This window comes from Rutidosis leptorrhynchoides, chromosome 9 (assembly GCF_046630445.1).
Source record: "Rutidosis leptorrhynchoides isolate AG116_Rl617_1_P2 chromosome 9, CSIRO_AGI_Rlap_v1, whole genome shotgun sequence".
In the NCBI taxonomy this organism is placed as follows: domain Eukaryota; kingdom Viridiplantae; phylum Streptophyta; class Magnoliopsida; order Asterales; family Asteraceae; genus Rutidosis; species Rutidosis leptorrhynchoides.
Window position 1 is genome coordinate 35,087,501 of NC_092341.1, and position 18,095 is coordinate 35,105,595.

Below are 18,095 nucleotides of genomic sequence, written 5' to 3' on the forward strand. Positions count from 1 at the left end.
CAAGTGTAAAAGTATGATACGTATATGTTTCTCATCCCATAGTTTAAAGCATAAAAGTTGTTGAAAGATGGGACTATGATCTCACCTCGAGTGCACGAGTATAAATGTACTTCACAAAGTAAACGTGTGCATGAATGTTGCTTAGCCTTGACCTAAACAAGTAAGTTGTATCAATTAACCGGTTACCACACAAGGTCGGGCGAAATGTGTTCAATTAGTCCTATGGCTCATTACGACTCGATTATATAGCATGTGAATCACGTTGTCAAGTTTCATGCAAGAATCAAGTATAAAATAAGATTAGAACGATTGTATAAGTGTTTTGTTAAGTTTGACTAAAAGTCAAACTTGGTCAAAGTCAACGAAAAAGTCAACGGGGTCGGGTCGGGTCCCGAACTATTTTTCTGAGGTTTTTATTCATATATAAGCATGTTAGAACAAGTTACATGTGAATCAGAGGTGCGTAGCATAGCAAACATTTTTTGAAATTTGACAAAGTAGGTCAGAACCCAAACACGGCTATTGCCACGCCGCGGCCAGAGGTGTCGCGCCGCGACATTAGGCGTGGCCTGGTACCTGGTCAGTTTCAAAAGTTCAAGTCTTGATCTAAAATTCAATTTAGCACAAAACGCAAATCGTAAACACTTAGAATACGCATCTTATATCATTGGAAAGCTCTTTTGACAAGGAATACAATTAACTACCTTTCACAAGCAAAAACATCAATTACAATAACCAAAAACTCGTCAATTGATCAAGAAAGGTTTATTTTCAAAGTTTCAAGTTCGTAAAACGTATTTTATGATTCGGGAATCCAATTTACACATACGATATGCCGTTTCGAAGGTAATTAAGCATACAATGCATCTAAACACTTACTAACAACATTAACAAGCATTCAACGCATCAAAAGTTCATTTCAAAGTCTATCAAACCCTAACCAAAATTCACAAAAATCAATATTCATGTTTTTGAAGTTTTCTTAATCAACCTACGCATCAAAACGAAGCTAGTGATACTAGTAACACAATTAAAACATGAACTTTAACAATCAAACAACATTTAATCTTCCAAAATGCAAGATTAAGCAAACCCATTTCAAATGTTCAAACTAGTTACTCAAAACAACAAATCGAGCAAACAAAATATATATTCATGTTACACACGAGCCATAGACACTAACTAACACCATTTCAAGTATAAAAACACGAATTTAGAGAAAATCTAGAGTTTTAGAAATGTTACCCAAACTTGATGAAATTGGTACCAAAATGTAGAGGATGAAGAGAGGATCACGAAAATGTAATTTGTTTTGTTGTAAGCCTCCTAGATCGAATTTAGATGATGATTTAGTGAAGTTGGGAGAAATGGAGTTCTTGAGCTAGAGAGAAAAAGGAGGTGAAGATGGATGGAAATGAATGGATGAGAATGGTGGGTTGACTAGTTGACCTAGTCAACTAGTTTGCCCACTTGACAACTTCGGTCCCTCAAGTTTCAAAGCGGGTGCGGGAATTAACCAAACGAATTATTTTAAAAAAAAAATGCTAGAGTAACCGAGAGATGTTATAATTAAATAACAGGAATATTAAGAACGTTAGTCAACGGAAAATACGATTTTAAATAACGAAAGATATTATTTAAAAAAAAAGACGGCGTTAAAATAAATTTAACGGAAAAACGCGGGATGTTACATTACCTACACCTTAAAAGAAATTTCGTCCCGAAATTTAGTTGGAAGTAGTAGTCGTTGTTTCTTCCTCGAGATCTTGCATTGTCGGTTCTACGAATAAGTGAAGGTACTCCTTCGGGTATTTCAACGAACTTCGACAGTCACGATTTTACGTTGGTTTAAAGTTTGGTTCCACGATTTATAGTTTCAACCGGTCCTCCTTGGAAGTGAGGTTTATCATTGATAGTAAGTTCATCGAAGAGGATAACAAGTTCTTGTCTCGCAAGACACGCCTTTAAGTTTGATACACAGAATGTAGGATGAACGGAATTTGTTTGAGTCGGAAGTTCGAAACGGTAAGCAACGGGTACAAAATGCCCCAAGATTTTAAAAGGATCAAAATATCGCGAATTTAGCTTTCTACGTTTTCGACACGGATTACACCTTTTCAAGGCGCGACTTTTAACATTACGCGGTTTCCCACATGGAATTCGAAAGGTTCACGTCTAACATCGGCATAGTTCTTTTGGCGACTACGATCCGCCTTGAGCCTTTCTTGGAATTGAAAAATTTTCCGGTTGTTTCATGAATGATTTCGGGTCCGGTGGTTCGCTTGTCACCTACTTCAGTTCAACAATTTAAGAAAACGACAATTACGGCTATACGGGTCCTCGAAAGTGTGACGTTAAGACTTGAATGATAACCATCGTTGTAAGAGAATTTGGTTAAAGGCAAAAACTTTTCTCAAGTAAATTTGAAGTTGATAACACAAATTCGTATTACGGTTTCCAAGGTTTGAATCGTATGTTTGCTCGGTCCGTCGGGTTGTGGTTGATGTGCGGTACTCATGTCTAAACGTGGTCCCGAGACTTTTTGTGAGGCACTCCAAAATCTAGAAGTGAAACGAGGATCTCGATCCGAAACGAGGTACATCTCTTTAAGGTATATTTGAAAGAGTTTGTTAGGACGTGAAAACGCTTGTTGGAACAAGTTTCTGTTTCTCAAGAATTTCGCGCCGCGGAAGATTTATCGGTTTTCAAAAATGTTCGATAGGACTATTCACCCTCGAGGCGAATACTAGTATAGTGTGAAGAGTCTCTCTCTCCATTGAGAATTTAGATAAAATATTTCCTTAAACGGAAGTACGAGTGTAAGGCGAGAGAAGTTTTCGCCTCGATGTGAGCATACCAAGCATTTTGTAGTTCGTCTATAAAAACTATAAGAAAACGAGATAGTACACACGTGTAACATATGTTTGAAGTCGAAAGAATTTGTCATTCATTCGGAAGCATCAATATGGTTCGACAATAATCGAAGATGTGTCCCGGGTATGGTTGTTATCAGTATTCTCGGAGTTTTCGGATGTTCAAACAAGAAAAATAAAGTCATGTACATGGCACATGGTGGTGATTAGGTTGATCGAGTCCAACCACCATCATGTGTCATTAGAACTTTGGTATGACTTACCGTAATATAACCACGTTGATCGAGTGTCGTTATATTACGCTAACTCATACCTCCATTCCCACATCACTCTATAGATTCAATTTTGTGTAATCATGAAGTTTAAAATAAACAAAGCATAGCGACATCACCAACGTGACTCGTATTTAATCGCAAGAATTTGTGCAACTCTGAAGAAGCGTTCCCCGAGGGAAGTGTATAAATGATGGTTCACGTCAATGCGGTTTAAGTCAAACGATAATGTATTTCGGTGCGAGAAGTGTAACGAATCATGATAACGAATAGTACACAACCGTAGTGTTAATTATTGATGACGATACTCACCTGGAGTAGTGATGGTAGTAACACGATATGGTAGATAGTAAGGAACACCGGTGTGACACCGATAGTAAGTTAAAACGGTGGCGAATAACAATTTGGGAGACAGAGTTCCCGAACAAGTGTGACTAATGAAGTCGTCGTCATTCTTACGTGTATGAATCTTGAATTTACGTGTGTTACCAGGAAGTGGCAGAATACGGATTCGTATGATGAAAGTTTGGTACCATTATGGAGTTCACCTAAGAAAGATTCAAGTATATATGCACAAATAGTCAAGTAAGTGCTATCTATAGCAAATGCAAGTCAGGATGCAATGATTAACTATCCGGTTGTAGTCTAGATTCACTAATGCGTCCTAACGACTCTGTCAGACACACTAATGCACATCCTAGTTCCCTACAACCAACGCTCTGATACCATCTGTAGCGACCCGACAAAATCGTCATTGACGGCGCTGCTAACTTAGGTCCCGTTACGTGGTCGTAGTCCCTATATGAGACTCGTTTGACCAAAATTATGTCGCGTCCTTTTGAAACGTATCATGCTTGCAAAGTTTAGTTTACAAAACCGTTCGACAACAATTTCAAGTTTGCAAAAGTATAAATTATAAATGAGATAACTTGCGACATAATTAGTTTAAAATCACGGTTGCTATAAATAGCGTAAGTATGTAAACGATATGTTTGAATCCAAAGGTGCTATCACTAGCGTATGTATGTATGTATGCTTGACCCCAAGCAAGAAATCAGAGTGTATGCATGCATGCTTGACTCCAAGCAAGTATGAGTGTACGCGGAAGCATGTATCAAATACCCAAGTATGAATCTGAGAAACATATAGAAAACTGTCAACGAAAAACGTTGGTGAAATCATAGGTGTTTTAGTAAACGTTGTATTTGAACCACAAGATTTAGTATAAGATGATTATCAAAATCATTTGCATTCCAAAGTTGTTGTTTGTATCCCGGGCACCCAATTATCAAACTTAACTGTTTTGCACCCTTTGCGTAGTGTTAGAACATACACTAGACCCGAAAATATATTTCATCCGCTAACGGTAGCGAACCGTCCGAATGAGGCTCGTCAAGCCCATGTGATCACATAATATAAGTTCACGTTTACACCCTGCAAGTGTAACTAATGATAATTGAATTGAGGCTTTTTGTTCAAACCCGTACGTGGAATGTTCGTTTTCGTACTTGTGTTCAAGTGTAAAAGTATGATACGTATATGTTTCTCATCCCATAGTTTAAAGCATAAAAGTTGTTGAAAGATGGGACTATGATCTCACCTCAAGTGCACGAGTATAAATGTACTTCACAAAGTAAACGTGTGCATGAATGTTGCTTAGCCTTGACCTAAACAAGTAAGTTGTATCAATTAACCGGTTACGACACAAGGTCGGGCGAAATGTGTTCAATTAGTCCTATGGCTCATTACGACTCGATTATATAGCATGTGAATCACGTTGTCAAGTTTCATGCACGAATCAAGTATAAAATAAGATTAGAACGATTGTATAAGTGTTTTGTTAAGTTTGACTAAAAGTCAAACTTGGTCAAAGTCAACGAAAAAGTCAACGGGGTCGGGTCGGGTCCCGAACTATTTTTCTGAGATTTTTATTCATATATAAGCATGTTAGAACAAGTTACATGTGAATCAGAGGTGCGTAGCATAGCAAACATTTTTCGAAATTTGACAAAGTAGGTCAGAACCCAAACACGGCTATTGCCGCGTCGCAGCCAGAGGTGTCGCGCCGCGACATTAGGCGTGGCCTGGTACCTGGTCAGTTTCAAAAGTTCAAGTCTTGATCCAAAATTCAATTTAGCACAAAACGCAAACCGTAAACACTTAGAATACGCATCTTATATCATTGGAAAGCTCTTTTGACAAGGAATACAATTAACTACCTTTCACAAGCAAAAACATCAATTACAATAACCGAAAACTCGTCAATTGATCAAGAAAGGTTTATTTTCAAAGTTTCAAGTTCGTAAAACGTATTTTATGATTCGGGAATCCAATTTACACATACGATATGCCGTTTCGAATGTAATTAAGCATACAATGCATCTAAACACTTACTAACAACATTAACAAGCATTCAACGCATCAAAAGTTCATTTCAAAGTCTATCAAACCCTAACCAAAATTCACAAAAATCAATATTCATGTTTTTGAAGTTTTCTTAATCAACCTACGCATCAAAACGAAGCTAGTGATACTAGTAACACAATTAAAACATGAACTTTAACAATCAAACAACATTTAATCTTCCAAAATGCAAGATTAAGCAAACCCATTTCAAATGTTCAAACTAGTTACTCAAAACAACAAATCGAGCAAACAAAATATATATTCATGTTACACACGAGCCATAGACACTAACTAACACCATTTCAAGTATAAAAACACGAATTTAGAGAAAATCTAGAGTTTTAGAAATGTTACCCAAACTTGATGAAATTGGTACCAAAATGTAGAGGATGAAGAGAGGATCACGAAAATGTAATTTGTTTTGTTGTAAGCCTCCTAGATCGAATTTAGATGATGATTTAGTGAAGTTGGGAGAAATGGAGTTCTTGAGCTAGAGAGAAAAAGGAGGTGAAGATGGATGGAAATGAATGGATGAGAATGGTGGGTTGACTAGTTGACCTAGTCAACTAGTTTGCCCACTTGACAACTTCGGTCCCTCAAGTTTCAAAGCGGGTGCGGGAATTAACCAAACGAATTATTTTAAAAAAAAATGCTAGAGTAACCGAGAGATGTTATAATTAAATAACAGGAATATTAAGAACGTTAGTCAACGGAAAATACGATTTTAAATAACGAAAGATATTATTTATAAAAAAAAAAGACGGCGTTAAAATAAATTTAACGGAAAAACGCGGGATGTTACATTACTAACAAGGACAGCTGACTTAATAAACTTAAATCATTAAAACGTAATAAAAAATGTTGTGAATATATTTCGATCATACTTTGATGTATACGTACATATTTTTATAGGTTCGTGAATCGACCAGTGGCCAAGTGTTACTTTTCGACGAAGTAAAAATCTGTGAAAGTGAGTTTTAGTCCCACTTTTAATATCTAATATTTTTGGGATGAGAATACATGAATTTTTTTTAAATGTTTTACAAAATAGCACAAGTAATCGAAACTACATTCTATGGTTGGATTACTGAATCGAATATGCCCCTTTTTAGCTTGGTAGCCTAAGAATTAGGTAACGGAAATGGCCCCTAATTGACGCGAATCCTAAAGATAGATCTATCGGGCCCAACGAGCCCCATCTAAAGTACCGGATGCTTTAGTACTTCGAATTTATCATGTCCGAAGGATGTTCCAGAATGATGGGGATATTCTATATGCATCTGGTGTTCACCATATGAATGATTTTTATCTCTATGTATGGGATGTATATTTATGAAAAGTGGAAATATGAAATCTTGTGGTCTATTATTATGATTTGATAATATATAGGTTAAACCTATAACTCACCAACATTTTTGTTGACGTTTTAAACATGTTTATTCTCAGGTGATTATTAAGAGATTCCGCTGTTGCATACTAAATTAAGGACAAGATTTGGAGTCCATGCTTGTATGATATTGTTAAAAACTGCATTCAAGAACTTATTTTGATGTAATATATTATTATTGTAAACCATCATGTAATGGTTGTGTGTAAACGATATATTGTAGATTATCATTACTTGATAATCTACATAATGCTTTTTAAACCTTTATTGATAAAATAAAGGTTATGGTTTGTTTTAAAAACGAATGCAGTCTTTGAAAAACGTCTCATATAGAGGTCAAAACCTCGTAAAGAAATTAATTAATATGGATCGTTTATAATCAATATGAACGGGAAATTTCAGTTGGTATCCGAGCGTTGGTCTTAGAGAACCAAAAATTTACATTAGTGTATGTCTAACCGAGTTTGTTAGGATGCATTAGTGAGTCTGGACTTCGACCGTGTTTTCTTTAAAAACGATTGCTTAACATTTTTAGTTGGAAACTATATATTTTTACATGTAAATATTATGTGATATATTAATCTCTTAACATGTTTGATATTGTGTGATAGATGTCTACCTCTAGTACAAATCCCATCGACTCACGTAATAATAATGAAGAGTCGAATATATATTGAGAAGATTCACAAGTTCCTGAAGAACCGAAAAAAGAGGAACCGGAAGAAGAGGAACCGAAAGAAGAGGAACCGGAAGAAGAGGAACCGGAAGAAGAAGAAGAAGAAGAAGAAGAAGAAGAAGAAGAAGAAGAAGAGGTTCCGGAGGGGGAAATATTAGGAACCACAAAAAAACAGATAAATAAAAGAAAATCCTCAACCAACGGACCAAAGTTAATAATGGTCAATGGTGTTTCCGCAGAGGAAGCAAAATATTGGGAAGATTACCAATTTTCCGATGAATCGGATCCCGATGAGGATTCCGATGATGTTATAGAAATTACCTCGACCCAATTTAATAAAGCAAAAAAAATAATAAGGGAAAAGGTATAAAAATAGAGAAACCTGATTCCAACCCCGATGAACTTTATATGTATCGGCAACATCCGTATTTCCTAAATTGTAACAATAACCCGGGAACCTCTAAACCACCAGGTCTTTCTAAACCATTGTGGAAAACGATGGCTCGTATTAGGGGAACACCATATATCCCTAGAAAATTAGGAAAACGAACCAAGTCCGAAGAAGAAGAAACCAGTGATTCAGATTAGAGGGTTGTAATCATGTTGTGTAATATATGTATTGAAGTGTGCTTGTATTGTTATGTTTTATGTAAAAATTGCTTGTATTGTTTGTTAGTTATTTTTTTTTATGAATCTAATCCTTGTCTATTTTACAGTATAAAAACATAAAATGGACGTTAAAGGTAGACAACCGAATATTTTAGAAGACCTACCAGAGGATATGATTGATGAAATCTTGTCTAGAGTCGGTCAGAATTCATCAGCGCAATTAGTTATGGCGAAATTAACTTGTCAAACATTTGAAAGATTTTCCAGAAATGCCTTAGTTTATAAAAGGCTTTCCTTTGATAGGTGGGGTATATCACATTGGGGAGACTTTAAGTTACGCAGTGTTTTCTTTAAGGCATTGAATGTGGAGAACCCAGATGTAATTTTATGCTACGGGTTGAGAACCTATTTTGACTCAACATATCCCAACATAGGACTTCGTGCATTAGAAAGAGCTTCTAACATGCAACATAAGGAAGCATGTTATGCTTACGGGTTAGTAATGTTCGCTTCTCACCAAAGTGAGAAAAAGAATATCGGATTACAACTGTTAAATAAAACATTCCCACAAGTGACGGACACAGTAGTTGGGGTGAGAAACAAGGTTTTTAGATTATTACGGGGCTGCTGGGCATTACATAACCCCCGTCCTTTTGAAAACATTACAACACACTGTCTTGTTAACGGCCACAACGGTTACGTCCCATAAGACCAAGGGTGGGAGATTGTACTAATAAAACTAGAATGCATGACTTGTTTCTGGACGTACGAATTACGTGTCTTTATTGCCTTTGTTGAACGACTTGCGTACTAACTAGAATTATCTTCAAAACTGTCTTGTATCAAAGTTATTGTGTGCTATATTTCATGTTACATGTAAAATAGCGGAATTGTAAGTTTGAAGAATATTTGAATGTGAAATATTATTATGATCAGTTTTTCATATAGAATTGTAGTAGTTGAATCGTATATTAGCTGCTAAGTATGAACGTAACGGGTAGGTAGTACCCGAAGTAAAACTTATAAAATGCTAATATGAAGAAAAAACTTTTATAATTGAGTTCATATTATGCTACGAAATACTATTGAGTACTCTTAATATTCTGTATGATTAATTTGATTCATTTGGTTATTTTGAAGGAAATGGCACCGACTACTCGCCAAACCATGAATATAAGTGAAGAGGAATTCGGTACTTTTCTAGCTATGAACATAGCCACAGTACAGGCTGCGCTGCATACCAACAATAACCTTGGATCTAGCAGTACATGAAATCGTGTAGGATGCACCTACAAAGAATTCACTGCCTGCAAACCTTTGGAATTTGATGGAACCGAAGGACCGATCGGATTGAAACGGTGGACCGAGAAGGTCGAATCGGTGTTTGCCATAAGTAAGTGTACTGAAGAGGACAAAGTGAAGTACGCTACGCATACTTTCACAGGTACTGCGTTAACATGGTGGAACACCTATCTTGAGCAGGTAGGACAAGATGCTGCTTACGCACTACCATGGTCAGCATTCAAGCACTTGATGAACGAGGTCAATAAGCTTAAGGTAGAGCTTAGAGGATTACGAACACAAGGATTTGATATTACCACATACGAAAGACGATTCACAGAATTGTGCCTATTGTGTCCGGGAGCGTTCGAAGATGAGGAAGAGAAAATCGACGCGTTTGTGAAAGGATTACCCGAAAGAATTCAAGAAGATGTGAGTTCACACTAGCCCGTCTCCATACAAAAGGCAAGTCGAATGGCTCACAAACTAGTGAACCAGATTGAGGGAAGAATTAAAGAGCAGGAGGCCGAAGAGGCCAACGTGAAGCAAGTCAAAAAAAAAGTGGGAGGAAAACGGTGACAAGAGTCACCAATACAACAACAACAACAATTACAACAATAATCGCAATAACTATCCCAACAACCGCAATAACAATCGCAACAACAATAACCGCAATCCCAACAACAACTATAACAAATGTCCCAACGACAATAACTACAATAAATGCCCCAATAATAACAACAACCACAACAACAATTTCAATAACAACAACGGTAACAACAATCAGAAAATTCAGTGCCAAAGATGTGATGGGTACCATCCGACTACTTTCTGTACGGCATCATGTACCAAATGTAATAGAAAGGGTCATGGTGTGATGAAGTGTGAAGCGTACGGACCAGCGGTTAAAGGAACAAATAATATTGGAGCAAATAATGCCAACGTAGTTTGTTATAAATGTGGAAAACCGGGCCACATTATTAGAAATTTCCTGAATCAGGGGAATACTAATGGGCAAGGCCGCGGAAAATTTTTCAATATTAATGCGACGAAAGCGCAGGAAGACCCGGAGCTTGTTACGGGTACGTTTCTTATTAACAATAAACCTGCTTATGTTTTATTTGATTCGGGTACGGATAGAAGCTATATGAGTAGGGATTTTTGTGCTAAATTAAGTTGTCCAGTGACGCCTTCAGATAATAAATTTTTACTCGAATTAGCCAACGGAAAATTAATTACAGTAGATAATATATGTCGGAATCGAGAAATTAAACTGGTTAGCGAAACATTTAAGATTGATTTGATACCAGTAGAATTAGGGAGTTTTAATGTAATAATCGGCATGAACTGGTTGAAAGAGGTGAAAGCAGAGATCATTTGTTACAAAAATGCGATTCGAATTATGCGCGAGAAGAGAAAACCCTTAATGGTGTACGGAGAAAAGAGCAACGCGAAGCTAAATCTTATTAGTAGTTTGAAGGCACAAAAACTAATAAGAAAAGGTTGCTATGCCATTCTAGCACATATTGAAGAAGTCAAACTTGAAGAAAAGAACATCAATGATGTTCCTGTCGCAAAAGAATTTCCCGATGTATTCCCGAAAGAATTACCGGGACTACCCCCACATCGATCCGTTGAATTTCAAATAGACCTTGTACCAGGAGCTGCGCCAATAGCTCGTGCTCCATATAGACTCGCACCCATCGAAATGAAAGAATTATAAAGTCAATTACAGGAACTTTTAGAGCGTGGTTTCATTCGACCAAGCACATCACCATGGGGAGCTCCTGTTTTGTTTGTCAAGAAGAAGGATGGTACATTTAGGTTGTTTATCGACTACAGAGAGTTGAACAAACTTACCATCAAGAATCGTTATCCACTACCAAGAATCGACGACTTATTTGATCAACTGCAAGGCTCGTCGGTTTATTCGAAGATCGATTTACGTTACAGGTATCATCAAATGCGAGTGAAGGAGGATGACATTCCGAAGACTGCTTTTAGGACACGTTACGGTCATTATAAGTTTATGGTTATGCCATTTGGATTGACTAACGCACCAGCTGTATTCATGGACCTCATGAACCGAGTGTGTGAGCCATACCTTAACAAGTTTGTCATTGTTTTCATCGATGACATACTTATTTACTCAAAGAATGATCAAGAGCACGAAGAACATTTGAGAAAAGTGCAAGAATTGTTGAGGAAAGAAAAACTGTACGCTAAGTTTTCAAAGTGTGCATTTTGGTTGGAAGAAGTTCAATTCCTTGGTCACATAGTAAACAAAGAAGGTATTCAGGTGGATCCGGCAAAGATTGAAACCGTTGAAAAGTGGGAAACCCTTAAAACTCCGAAGCATATACGCCAATTTTTAGGACTGGCTGGTTACTACAGAAGATTCATCCAAGATTTTTCCAAAATAGCAAAACCCTTGACTGCATTAACGCATAAAGGGAAGAAATTTGAATGGAAGGATGAACAGGAGAAAGCATTTCAATTGCTGAAGAAAAAGTTAACTACGGCACCTATATTGTCACTGCCTGAAGGGAATGATGATTTTGTGATATATTGTGACGCCTCAAAGTAAGGCCTCGGGTGTGTATTAATGCAACGAACGAAGGTAATTGCTTATGCTTCTAGACAATTGAAGATTCACGAGCAGAATTATACGACGCATGATCTGGAATTAGGCGCGGTTGTTTTTGCATTAAAGACTTGGAGGCACTACTTATATGGGGTCTAAAGTATTATATATACCGACCACAAAAGTCTCCAACATATATTTGATCAGAAATAACTGAACATGAGGCAGCGTAGGAGGACTGAATTGTTGAATGATTATGACTTTGAGATTCGTTACCACACGGGGAAGGCGAATGTGGTAGCCGACGCTTTAAGTAGAAAGGATAGGGAACCTATACGGATAAAAGCTATGAATATAATTACTCGTACTAACCTTACTACTCAAATAAAGGAGGCGCAGCAAGGATTTGTAAAAGAAGGAAATTTAAAGAATGAAATACCCAAAGGATCGGAGAAACATCTTAATATTCGGGAAGACGTAACCCGGTATAGGGATGACAGGATTTGGGTACCAAAGTTTGGGGAGGTGAGAGAAATGGTACTTGGGGAAGCACATAAAACTAGATATTCAATACATCCCGGAGTGGAGAAGATGTACAAAGATCTCAAGAAACACTTTTGGTGGCCGGGTATGAAAGCCGATATTACAACATACGTAGGAGAATGTTTGACTTGTTCTAAAGTTAAAGCTGAACATCAGAAACCATCAGGTCTACTTCAACAACCCGAAATCTCAGAATGGAAATGGGAAAACATTACCATGGATTTCATCACTAAATTGCCAAGGACTGCAAGTGGTTTTGATACTATTTGGGTAATAGTTGATCGTCTCACCAAATCAGCACACTTCCTGCCAATAAGAGATGATGACAAGATGGAGAAGTTAGCACGACTGTATTTGAAGAAAGTCGTCTCCAGACATGGAATATCAATCTTTATTATCTCTGATAGGGATGGCAGATTTATTTCAAGATTCTGGCAGACATTACAACAAGCATTAGGAACTCGTCTAGACATGAGTACTGCCTATCATCCACAAACAGATGGGCAGAGTGAAAGGACGATACAAACGCTTGAAGATATGCTACGAGCAGGTGTTATTGATTTTGGAAACAGTTGGGATCGACACCTACCGTTAGCAGAGTTTTCCTACAACAATAGTTACCACTCGAGTATTGAGATGACACCGTTTGAAGCACTTTATGGTAGAAAGTGCAGGTCTCCAATTTGTTGGAGTGAAGTGGGGGATAGACAGATTACGGATCCAGAAATAATTCAAGAAACGACCGAGAAAATTATCCAAATTCAACAACGATTGAAAACCGCTCAGAATCGGCAAAAGAACTACGCGGACATCAGAAGAAAAGACTTAGAGTTTGAAATCGATGACATGATCATGCTTAAGGTATCACCTTGGAAAGGTGTTGTCCGTTTTGGAAAACGAGGAAAATTAAACCCGAGATATATTGGGCCATTCAAGATTATTGATCGTGTCGGACCGGTAGCTTATCGACTTGATTTACCGCAACAATTAGCCAATGTATATAATACCTTTCACGTCTCGAATCTGAAGAAATGTTTAGCCAAAGAAGATCTCACTATTCCTTTAGACGAAATCCAAATCAATGAAAAACTTCAATTCATTGAAGAACCCGTCGAAATAATGGATCGTGAGGTTAAAAGACTTAAGCAAAATAATATACCAATCGTGAAGGTTCGATGGAATTCTCGTAGAGGACCCGAGTTCACCTGGGAGCGTGAAGATCAGATGAAGCTGAAATACACGCACCTATTCCCAGAAGATGCGTCAACACCTCCAACTGCTTAAAATTTCGGGACGAAATTTATTTAACGGGTAGGTACTGTAGTGACCCGAACTTTTCCATGTTATATATTAAATGAAAACTATATTTGCATGATTAAATGTTTCCAACATGTTAAGCAATCAAACTTATTAAGACTTGATTTATTGAAATGTGTTATGTAGTCTATTGGTCACCACTACAACATTTCGGCTCATTTAGTGCCCCTCATTTAGATGCGTACACCAACTAACACGTCTAATTAAACCAAAGGAACACGTCTAATTAACTTTTTTAAAAAAGAAAACCGGAACACGTCTAAAAAATAGTAGGAACACGTCTAATTAGAAACTTGCAACACGTCTAAATAAGTATAACACCTCTAATTGGTAACCACGTCTAATTAGTTTTATCAGGAACACGTCTAATTGACAACACGTCTAATTAGTTTTATCAGAAACACGTCTAATTGACAACACGTCTAATAGTTTTAAATGACAACACGTCACGTCTAGTTAATTTACAAGACACGCCCAAATAGTTAGATGAACACGTCCAATTGGAACACGTCTAAATAAGTTACCAACCACACGTCTAATTAACCAAAATGTTACTAGGAATGTCTAATTTAATCCTAACATTAACGGAGCCATCTTTTGCGTCACCCCTTTTATAATTATTTATATTTATATTTATATTCTATAAAAAAATATTTTATTAAATTATTTACTCTGTATAATTTCATAGTTTAAAAATAAAAATAGTTCTAACCCCTTTTATATTTCCTTCACGTAAGTTTTTTGTAAAGTACCACCAGACAACCTTATTCATCACTCTTCATCTTCACTCATCCTCCCAAATTAATCACGACCATCGCCGCCGGTGACGAACGGCCACGCCGACGCAAACTCCATTGACGATTGGGAAGATGATTAGGGTTGAACCGTTTTGATCTTTTTCTTTCATTCACTAGGCCGTTCGATTGCCATGAAAAGTTAGGTTTCTTATTTTTTTGTCAATTATGAGGTTTTTGTTCAGTTTTTCAGTCGCTGTTGATGTTCTCATCGGTTGCCTTGAAGCTGTTTCGTCGATTTCAGGTTTGTTTCAGAAAATTTGTTTACTTTTTTCCCATTATTTACTATCATCTGATTGTTGGTTGCTTATGATTTTATTTGTTTTCGTTGAATTTGTTTTTGATTCAACTTTGGATGTTGCCAATGATGACGGATATTTCCTCAAAATTTCAAGGTTGCTGTGTAAAGGTAATTTTCTTGCTTATGTTACTTTTTGTTGATTTTTTCAGATTCTTTATCTGTTTAGTTTGTTCCTGTTGCGTTACCAGAAGTGTTGGTGTTATCGTTGTGTATTTTGTTATAACCATTGACTGCGTATCGCAAGTTCTGGGTCAAATAATTCGTCATATTTTACAATTATACGTAATTAATTTAAAGCTTTCTGTGTACAAAAAATTAACATGTTTGGTAATCCAGCTTTTCAGATTGCCACAACGATTCTAAAATCAAAGTATGGTAGATGTGGTCTGAGACTGAGTTTTATGTGAGTTGTTGTTTCATCATAAGCATTTTTCTTATTAACCCTTGGTTTTTTATTGCTTTAATATACATTATATCTTCTCAAATATTTTAACCATAAAATTGAATTTTAAATTAGTTATATGTACGCACATTCAAGTCTAATCATTTTGTATCCTGATTTGCATATTCAAGTGTTAGTGCAGAAGTAGTAAGTATGTGACTGAAAATTTTCACCAAGTGTAAAACTCACCTAAAAACCTTTTAATTTATAAAGAATTGGATTTGACTTCTGCTAAAATATTTTTTTTATTTAGCCAACTGTTATTAGGTTGCTTGATTAATCAATCCAAGTAATAAATAATAGGGTTAAGATAATAGTTGTCGAACAGTTGAAGAAAAATACATATGAGACGAACAAGTAGGTGACGAATATGTATCTTGTTCAGTAGGGTTAGAATAATTGGGTTAACTTGGTCACTATGTAGGTTGATGGAGTGTTTTCCTTCATAATCACTTTAATTTTGGGCGGAACAGATTCATACCTAAAACCCCATCAAAATCCATCCATATCCAATCCACCCCATTCCTTTACTTCCAACAAAAAAACTTGAGAATTGCTTTTTTTATTTCTTCTGTTACTTTCCTTTCTTTTCCACTATAAAAAAACTCGAGAATGCAGCCTTAGTGTTATTTAACATATAGCTTTTCTCACAATTTATTATGTCATACCATATAGGGATTGAACTACCCAACACTTAAAAATGAGCGGATTTGATCAGCATAGTCAGTTGTATACTTTCGATCAGGTGACCTCTAAAGTAGCTGCTATTTTACCTAGTGGTACTAAACCTGGGGAGTTCAACAAGCAACAATGGCTCGATACTAAGGTAGTTCAACAGATGTATTATAATATAATAATGCTTGGGTGCTTCCTATTGCAGCGTAGTAAATCTAATTCAAGGATTATAAGCTATGCAGTTTGTTCAGCAGATGAAGAACTTAAAGTGCAAATTGGATGCCTTCCACATAGGAGGACAAGGGCGAAAATGTATGTATTTCATTTATGTTTTCATGATAGTTTTTTTTGCTTATTATTGTTAGTTGATAAAGTTTATAACTTAAGAAAATTAGGGAGTTTCTGTAGGTGGAGAAATTGATAGCATAGGTAATATACTTGATGCGTCACAATTGATCTGTGACGATATAGGGAACCAACCATGTTGTAGTGACTGCTTGCGCCAAGGGGACAAATTAAATTGGTGATGCTGCAAGATCGATTCAGTTTGTAGATGATGATGTCATGGTGGCTGGAGGACCAGAGGGTAGGGTAACTGTTGTCTATAGCTAGGTTTTCCAAGTAATGACTAAAACATTATTTGATCACTCAATGATTTTGTATTTTGTTAGTTCATAGTTAGTTTCCAATTTCAGAAAACGAAGAAGGTTGATTAGCTATGAAGATACAATTGATGCAATAAGAGGTGAAACTTGGGATGCTTTGGAGGCAACGATTACTAATATCAGTAAGTACGATTTCGTCTCGGTTAAAAATTTTCGTAGCTTTGTTGTTGAACCAAAATCTGGTTTACTTTGTTGCTCACTATAAACCACATTGATGTTTCATGTAAGTTTTCGATTTCTATGTTCAAGTTTGGATTTGTAATCTTAGTTACCTTTTTTAAGCTGATCGATACTATATTTGTATATGTTGTTAGTTTGCATTAAAATGTTGTTGGTGGAAGGCGGCAGAAGGGGAATAATTGGGACGAGGCCAATAAGAAGGCAGAAGTTTCATACATGTGCTTTGGTAGAGGGATGTCATGTTAGATGGTGCTCAAAGAACTAGCTAGCTACTTTTTTTTGTTTAGAGTTTCCTCCATTGTAAAATTTATGATTTTTTTTGTAAGTACTTTAAAGATATTTATATGATATATATATATATATATATATATATATATATATATATATATATATATATATATATATATATATATATATATATATATATATATAGTATGGTTTAGTAGTAAATGAATTTGGTGTATTTGGTGCATTTGGTATTTGGCGGGTATTATTTGAAATATTTGAGATTTTAAATTATTTGGCGTTAAGAAATATCTGGTATTTAACGGGGGTATTATTTGAAATATTTGAGATTTTAACCATGGTTAACATTTATAGGGAACAAAACACCTCTAATTTTAGCAACGGAACACGTCTAAATGAGGTTAGACCACATCTAATTGAAGTAACGGAACACGTCTAAATGACCTAACGGACCACGTCTAATTTAAATAACGGAACACGTCTAATTGAGAGCCTTCTAGTTACTACTGAACACGTCTAATTGACAAAAAGGAACACGTCTAATTGAGTTTATTAGACCGGTTCAAGGAACCGCACTAATTAGCATTATCAATTAGAGCTGTGCCATCTAGACGTGTTAAATAACACGTCTAAATGAGCTTTTTCACACGTCTAAATGAGCCGAAATGTAGTAGTGCACCCAAATTGTCCGATGATTCACGAACATTAAAACTTGTAAAAACCGACATGATATATATATATATATATATATATATATATATATATATATATATATATATATATATATATATATATATATATATATATATATATATAACATGATATTATGATGAGTAAGTATCTC

General features: G+C 36.1%; 1 protein-coding gene across 6 annotated transcripts; it reads left to right on the forward strand.

Moving 5' to 3' along the window:
- The first annotated feature begins 14,717 nt into the window (after positions 1-14,717).
- On the forward strand, positions 14,718-17,302 carry LOC139867553 (3-oxoacyl-[acyl-carrier-protein] synthase, mitochondrial-like). 6 transcript variants are annotated; one of them, XM_071855918.1, is made up of 7 exons: positions 14,718-14,986; positions 15,138-15,151; positions 16,161-16,311; positions 16,403-16,472; positions 16,569-16,746; positions 16,856-17,048; positions 17,140-17,297. In XM_071855918.1, the coding sequence occupies exons 3-5, from the start codon at positions 16,186-16,188 to the stop codon at positions 16,685-16,687; spliced, it is 315 nt and encodes a 104-aa protein (XP_071712019.1). In that variant the 5' UTR covers positions 14,718-14,986; positions 15,138-15,151; positions 16,161-16,185; the 3' UTR covers positions 16,688-16,746; positions 16,856-17,048; positions 17,140-17,297. The 6 variants fall into 6 exon arrangements, 4 of the variants coding, with proteins under 4 accessions (XP_071712019.1, XP_071712020.1, XP_071712018.1 ...); XM_071855919.1 differs by lacking the exon at positions 14,718-14,986 and adding an exon at positions 15,380-15,446 and having other exon boundaries at positions 14,993-15,151; XR_011765872.1 differs by lacking the exon at positions 14,718-14,986 and having other exon boundaries at positions 14,993-15,151; positions 16,556-16,746.
- Positions 17,303-18,095: the final 793 nt, after the last annotated feature.